This window comes from Macrobrachium rosenbergii, chromosome 22 (assembly GCF_040412425.1).
Source record: "Macrobrachium rosenbergii isolate ZJJX-2024 chromosome 22, ASM4041242v1, whole genome shotgun sequence".
Classification (NCBI taxonomy): domain Eukaryota; kingdom Metazoa; phylum Arthropoda; class Malacostraca; order Decapoda; family Palaemonidae; genus Macrobrachium; species Macrobrachium rosenbergii.
Genome location: NC_089762.1, coordinates 41,193,391 through 41,200,890, shown reverse-complemented (window position 1 = coordinate 41,200,890; position 7,500 = coordinate 41,193,391). Strand labels below are relative to the sequence as shown.

Sequence of the window (7,500 nt, the reverse complement as noted above, 5' to 3'; positions counted from 1 at the left end):
AAGAGGAGGAGGAGCAGGAGGAGGGGTCCTATTTCCAATCATGGAGCGATGGGCCACAGAGAGAGAGAGAAGAGAGAGAGAGAGAGAGAGAGAGAGAGAGAGAGAGGGGAAAATAGAGGCCGTTTCCAATAATCATCTTCTGATATCCCCCCTCCCCCTTCCCCTACCGTTCCCCACCCCCAACATCGTTTTCCTAAAACAGCGAAACATGTGTCAAAATCGAGCAACATAATACGTGAGTGGAGAGGAAATGGCTGTAATATTTCACCATAACTGGTTTCAATCCTCTTAAAGCACCACCACCACCACCACCACCACCAGCTGCAAGGGAAGGGAAGGGAAAGCGAAGCGAAGGGCCGCCCTGGCGGGAGGAGAAAGGGTACAATGGCTGATGCTGCTGCTGCCGCCGCTGGATGCTGCTATGTACCTCGGGCTGACAACACTGCTGCTTCTGTTCCTGGTGCTGCTATTCCTGCTGCTACTTCTAACTGCGTTCGGAGTATGAGGCGTAGGTTATTCGACACGGCAGAGGCTGCTGTAAAATCAGAAACAGGATGCAATATTAGCAGCTATATAAAACGACGTAGGCCTATACACCTCGGGCTGACAATACTGTGGCTGTTCCTGAAGTTGTTCCTAGTGCTGTGCTCCTGCCACTGCTTTCGGAGTATGAGGTGCAGCTATTTGGCAGGGTACAGGCCACTGTAAAAGCAACAGGATTTAAAGCACAACTAGCAGGATGCAATAATAGCAACTATATAAAACGACGTAGGCCTATTTACCTCGGGCTGACAATAATGCTGCTTCTTTTCCTGATGCCGTTCCAGCAACTGTGCTCCTGTTACTGCTTTCGGATTAGGAGCGGTAGCTTATTCGGCAGAGTAGAAGCTACTGTAAAAGTAGCAAGAGTTGAAGCATTTAAGCATCAAAAATTCAACGTCTTTGATAATCAGTGCAATGGATTACGCAGCAACAATCTGTTAACTACTTAGGCCTAATATTCCTCCCTAAACATAATCCTCCTGTGGTCATATCTGCTAGTCTCATTCAGATCCTTCCATCCATTCTTGAAAGTCCTTCTTGCTTAAGAATAAAGCGAATGGAGTCTTGTGAACAAAGTAAATGAATGAAATGTCTCCCTGTCTTGCTTGCAAGCAAATACAGAAACAAACAAACAAACGCACAGCCCCCTTGCAACTCTGCCTCGGGAGGTGAGGTAATGAAGAAGGAACCTTAAATGACCTCGGAGAAAGTTTCAGTGACGTATCCATCGGGCTGGCGAGGGGCGGGGAGGGCTGGGGCAAGACGACCACAAGCCCCCAGCTCCAAAAAAAGAGAAGAATATCACCTGAAATGGAAATTCAAATGGGTTATTGGTTAAGTGTCACGCAGAGAGGACCCACGGACGCGGAGACAAACTATTGCAGCGCGCCAGAAGCAAATAATGGTTTTGGCGCGAGAGCGTAATGGGCGGAGGACATAATATTGCGCGCTGACCGCCGAAGAGGTTGGTAGGTAGGTAGTACCACTCACACACACACACACACACACACACACACACACACACACATATACTCTCTCCTCTAAATGGTACATACAGGGATGAAATTAAAGAGAGAGAGAGAGAGAGAGAGAGAGAGAGAGAGAGAGAGAGAGAGAGAGAGGGCAAAGTGGTAGTACCATATTCCTCCCATGGTACTAGGTGGATGATGAGAGAGAGAGAGAGAGAGAGAGAGAGAGAGAGAGAGAGAGAGAGAGAGATGGGTAATGGGGAAGGGGTAGGGAACACATGAGGAGGAGGAGGAGGAGGAGGAGCCTGTCTCTCGACAACATCGTCCACCCCTGCATGTTTCATATACAGTCGATGCTACATGTGACAACAATAATTGGAAACTGTTATCAGAGCCGCCGCTGTGCAGTGCTCAGGTGGGGATGCCATTCTCAGTATGAAGATGGAAGAAGGAGAAGAAGTAGAGAGAGAGAGAGAGAGAGAGAGAGAGAGAGAGAGAGAGAGAGAGAGAGAGAGAGAGGGCGCAAGACCTATTTTAAATGATGCTTTCGTGTGTGGCCTGCTCTCGTCAAGTATGACGAAGAAAATTCTTCAAGAATTTTCGCTGTTTCTTTTCGGAGAGAGAGAGAGAGAGAGAGAGAGAGAGAGAGAGAGAGAGAGAGAGAGAGAGAGAGAGAGAGAGAGAGAGTCTTGACAGAAGAAAGTTACAGAAGAAAGGAAAAAGAAAGCCTTCTGAGAGAGAGAGAGAGAGAGAGAGAGAGAGAGAGAGAGCAATCTTGAACAGCACACGATAGTTAAAACCAGAAAAGAAAGATTGAGAGAAAAATGGGAGGGGGAGAGGGGGGGAGTGAAACGGAAAGCCTGTTGCACAATGCAATTTTTATTTCGGCCATTCAATTTGCGAAGAGAGAGAGAGAGAGAGAGAGAGAGAGAGAGAGAGAGAGAGAGAGAGAGAGAGAGAGAGAGAGACGCGTATCAGTTCAATCATAGTTTGTTCATATAACTCTGATCCTATTCCAGCGTTTTCCAATGATTTACTGCCGCGGAATCGGACTTCAAACCAACCCCCTCCCCCCGACCTTCCTCTTTCCCCTCCCACACACGTTGGTTAACTGTTGTTTAACTCTTTTTTTTTTTTATTTCTCTTCATTGTTCTTCGGTCCTTTCGTTTATGTGTATCATGACTGGGACACGCCACGTGCTGCCTAACTCAATTCAATTTGGTGTTTGGAGAATAAATGTTCGCTTGCTGTTTCGTAATACTATTTGTGTATATATGTATGGAATGTATACACATGTATGTATGTATACATATATACACACACAAATAATATATATATATATATATATATATATATATATATATATATATATATATATATATATATATATATATAGTTTCTGTTAGAGAGAGAGAGAGAGAGAGAGAGAGAGAGAGAGAGAGAGAGAGAGAGAGAGAGAGAGAGAGAGAGTATGGAAAATTCAAAGAATGAGGTCACTAGGTCACTAGCAAAGTCTGCAAAGAAAGCCGCACACACAGAAATGATATAAAAAAAAATTGCATGTTGGGAGAACGAAACGCGCAGAGATTCTATTACGAAAAACATCAAATTCCTTCCAGTGCGCCTACTGGGCGGGAGAGAGAAGAGATCACCTGTAAGTCCTCTTAATCAAGAAGACTGAATAAGGTATTCTGGAAGAAAGTGAGATAGAAAAAAAACATAATTCATAAAAATTCAAGGGCGAATTTAGGCCAGGTACTTTAGTGAGGAAAAACGCGATTAACTTGAGGGAAGGAATTTCGAAACGGAATACTAATGAACAAGTACTTTTTGAGAGAGAGAGAGAGAAAAAAAACATCGCGATTAACTTGGGGGAAGGAATTTCAAAAAGGAATATTAATGAGCAAACAATTTCTTCGAACACAAGATGTAAATGGAGGTATCTTCTCTGAAGAAATGACTGTTTGTGTTTGGAACGGGAATTTTGAAGTTTAAAAAAAATGAGTCATTAATAGCCATTTTATCACGGGAAAACTACATCTGGACTAACGCAAAATCAGGAGAAATAAAACCTAAAGCTACCCTAGGATAACCAAACAAAAGTCTAAACATATACCAAAAACTTCAGACTGGGTAAAACACACAAAAACCATTCAAGAAACTGTAACACACACAAAGAGAGAGAGAGAGAGAGAGAGAGAGAGAGGCACAGGCAGGCTGAAGGCTGAAGTCTCCGTGAGCCCTCTCTGAAAATCCAACAGATAATTCAATGCCTGGCGACACTGCAGTTCCATGTCATACTTTAGGGGGGAGGGGATTTGGGGATAAAGGGTGAAGGGGGCTTGGTAGGGGGGGAAGGAGAGGGGGAAGGAGAGAGGTAAGGAGTAGCCAGCTAACAAGGCAAGTGAATCTTACTCTGAAAAGGATGCGGAATGCACCCAAGGGCATGAACGCGGAGAAAGGAGGGCAGGTACATAACAAGAGGAAGGTAAGGACATGATGCATAGAGGAAAAATGTACGATCGAGGAGGAGGAGGAGGAGGAGGAGGAGGAGGTAAAAATAAGACGCAAGGCAGGAGTGGTGGCAGAAGAATTTTAACGGGACTGAATGAGATTAGGAAGAGGACGCTGACAAACCGAATCAAAATCTTAGTAAATATTTTGAGTTTTATTTGCTCAGTGATAGTCAATGATAAATTATGATAACCGAAAACCCTGAAAAAAGTAAAAAAAAAAATATATCAAGTATACAACATCATACTGAAAACAAACCTATAAATTTAAAATTCTCCTATGCAGAAAACCAGAGAGAGAGAGAGAGAGAGAGAGAGAGAGAGAGAGAGAAATACTAATCAGCAACACCAACCCGCGTTTTTACCGTGGAAATAATCTTATCGTCACATCATAAACGGAACGAAATAACCACTTTTTTTTTTTTTTTAGTAACAGTACATCAAAGGGGACGAAACACTACCTCAAAAAAAGTGATGACAGCAGATGGTATGGGATCCCATCCATCCATCACGCCAAGGCAAATAGTTTGAAAACAAAACGTCAGTCAGTCAAGGTGATGAGCGCCTTAATTAGGTGAAACAATTTACGACAAGTCTACGGTAAATATCCGCCACATTTCACTACTCGTCAGCCAGTGTTCAGTTATTCTCCTTGTTTTTGTTGCTTGGTTACGTCTGGGTTCAGGGGTCCATACCACCCCGTAAAGCTAATAGCATTTCGCCTCATTTAGACGAGACTTAAATTTACTTGATGTTCAAAAGGAGAGAATTATAATCGTCAATTTCATATTTTTCTTTAGTTATAACACAATATTTACACTACGTATCAGACGCGACCTTCAAACCTGTATATTACATAGATATAATACAAAGGTTGAATTTAAAATTTATACTACACAGTCCTTGCTTTCAAAATTCTTTATAATAATTATACTCGTGAATCTCTCAATGCTAAAATAAACTAAAAAACTTATTAACGTAAAGGAAGTACCCATCTAAATAATGATATTGTTACAAATCCTTAAGTAAAAGTAACACCTGTGTGACTACTCATCTACAATGGTATATCTACTATAATATAAACTAAGGAGAAATACAAATAGCATATATATATATATATATATATATATATATGTGTGTATGTGTGTATGTATATATATACATATGTTGAATGTCTTTAAATAAATAAATGCCTAAAATCTAATAACCACTAATAATCTTACAAGCAGCAACCACAATAATAAAAAATAATAATAATAATAATAATAATAATAATAATAATAATAATAATAATAATAATAATAATAATAATCAAAATAACAATGTCACATCTAATTCACCTATTTATACAACGAAAAAGTTACGAAGAATAAAAAACATGACTTCGAATTTACATACGAGTGCACTCACGTTTTCTGTGACGGAAGACAAAACAAGAATCTCCGATAATTACCTGAAAAGAGAAAGAAAAGGTGATTTCAGCCGGAAAGCGCTTTGAAAATGGAACAAATAAACATCACCGAAATAGAGACGAAAGGAGAAATAAAACAAAGAGAGAGAGAGAGAGAGAGAGAGAGAGAGAGAGAGAGAGAGAGAGAGTCTGCTGCTACGAATAGAGCATAAATTTAAATAGATTGCGATGAAAAGAAAATAGCACGAGAGAGAGAGAGAGAGAGAGAGAGAGAGAGAGAGAGAGAGAGAGTCTACAACTATACATAGAATAAAAATAAACAACCCCAAAAATTAAGAGATAAAGAGGAAATGGAATATACAAAACACATATAAAGAGAGAGAGAGAGAGAGAGAGAGAGAGAGAGAGAGAGAGAGAAGAGAGAGACACTCTGGGCTCTGCCCCTACGAGGGTTTATATTCTATCTCTCAAGTGGAGCCCATCCTTCTTAAAACCTTCCGTGCCGGGGCTTCTGGCTGGAGAGAGAGAGAGAGAGAGAGAGAGAGAGAGAGAGAGAGAGAGGTCGAAACTACTTACGTTTCACGTTTACGTCGATCGATGAAGCACTTCAAGTGTATAATCGGTTGAATGGAGGGTGACACACAACACACACATACAAACACATATACTTGTGTGTATGTACACATGCACAAAGACACCCCTCCCCCGACACACACACACACACACACACACACACACACACACACACACACACACACGCACACACACAGCAAAGAAGTCGAATACGGAACAAAGCAGCATCTGATCTTGCGCACAATTCCAATGTTTCCAAAACGGCAGAATGACCTCAGTTTTGGAAAGGGAATTGGAATTTGAAACCTAGGTCAAAGGTCAAGCGCTGGGACCTGTGAGGTCATTCAGCGCTGAAGGGAAATAGAGAGTAAAAAGAGTTGAAAGGTGTAACAGGAAGAAAGCCAAGCAGTTGCACCAACTGTTAGGAGAGGTTGGAACGTAAGATGGAAGAAAGACAATATGAACGGACGTATAGTAAAGGGAGGTACACTGAGGACAATACCCCTCCTACGGGACTTTAGTTTTGGTGAACCTACTTTGCTGACAATTTCTTGGAAAACTAATGAAATACTGAGTTCTGCAAAGAACTGGAATAACGGGAATTTCGATAATCAAAATGATGAACAAGGAACAATTCGATTTTTAATTATCTCATCCGATCAAATCTGTAAAATTTCTTCAGCAATTTACGAAGTACAATTCGCGTAACAAAATAATGAATGAGCACATACGAACATGAATGGACATCCAAAATATGTAATTTATAAAATATAGCAAGTAGCTTTTTTAAATTTTAAGTTTCGGTGCAACTATTTTACGCGTGGCAAAGAAACTTAGGGACAAAATATTCAAGTCTACGTAGGCGTTGTCGCAAGTCACGACAAGGCACATTACTGAGAGAGAGAGAGAGAGAGAGAGAGAGAGAGAGAGAGAGAGAGAGAGAGAGAGAGAGAGAGGAAGTCAGGTAAGACGGTGTAGATGCAAAGATTGAATTCGGGGAAAAAAAGTAGTAGTACATTAACTGGTGATAGACGAAATGCCAGAGGCGTTAAACAGAAGGGCACTTCCATTCAGAAAAAGGAGGAGGAAGAGTGCACGATAAAAGGTGAATGGCGCATTGCGTGTGTACGGGAGGCAGTTGGGGTTTTTCTGAAGATCCATGGAGAAGTTGATACTTTTAAGTTTTCTGTAAAAGAAAACTATTGAGATGGCTTTATATCTGTCCGGTCGCCCTCGGATCTTAAAAAACTACTGAGGCTAGAGGGCTGCAAATTTTATGTTGGTCATCCACCCTCCAATCATCAAACACACCAAATTGCATCCCTCTAGCCTCAGTGGTTTTTATTTGATTTGAGGATAAAGATAACCATGATCGTGCGTCTGGCACCGCTATAGGTGCCAAAAGCACAGGCCACCACCAGGCGGTGGGTGAAAGTTTCATGGGCCGCTGCTGAAAGTTTCATGGGCCTTCGCTGAGAGTTTCACAGAGCA

General features: G+C 41.5%; 2 protein-coding genes across 35 annotated transcripts in view; one reads left to right on the top strand and one right to left on the bottom strand.

Annotated features, from left to right (window-relative positions):
- mub (poly(rC)-binding protein mub) overlaps positions 1 to 7,500 on the bottom strand; it is an 835,667-nt gene that overhangs the window by 262,095 nt on the left and 566,072 nt on the right. The gene's annotated exons all lie outside the window — the stretch shown is intronic.
- LOC136850478 (forkhead box protein L2-like) overlaps positions 1 to 7,500 on the top strand; it is a 167,001-nt gene that overhangs the window by 110 nt on the left and 159,391 nt on the right. The window contains exons 1-2 of the mRNA XM_067124051.1: positions 1 to 25; positions 295 to 537. The exon at positions 1 to 25 is cut by the window's left edge and continues 110 nt beyond it. Coding sequence (XP_066980152.1) covers positions 1 to 25; positions 295 to 537 — 268 coding nt within the window. The remainder of the gene's footprint in view (positions 26 to 294; positions 538 to 7,500) is intronic.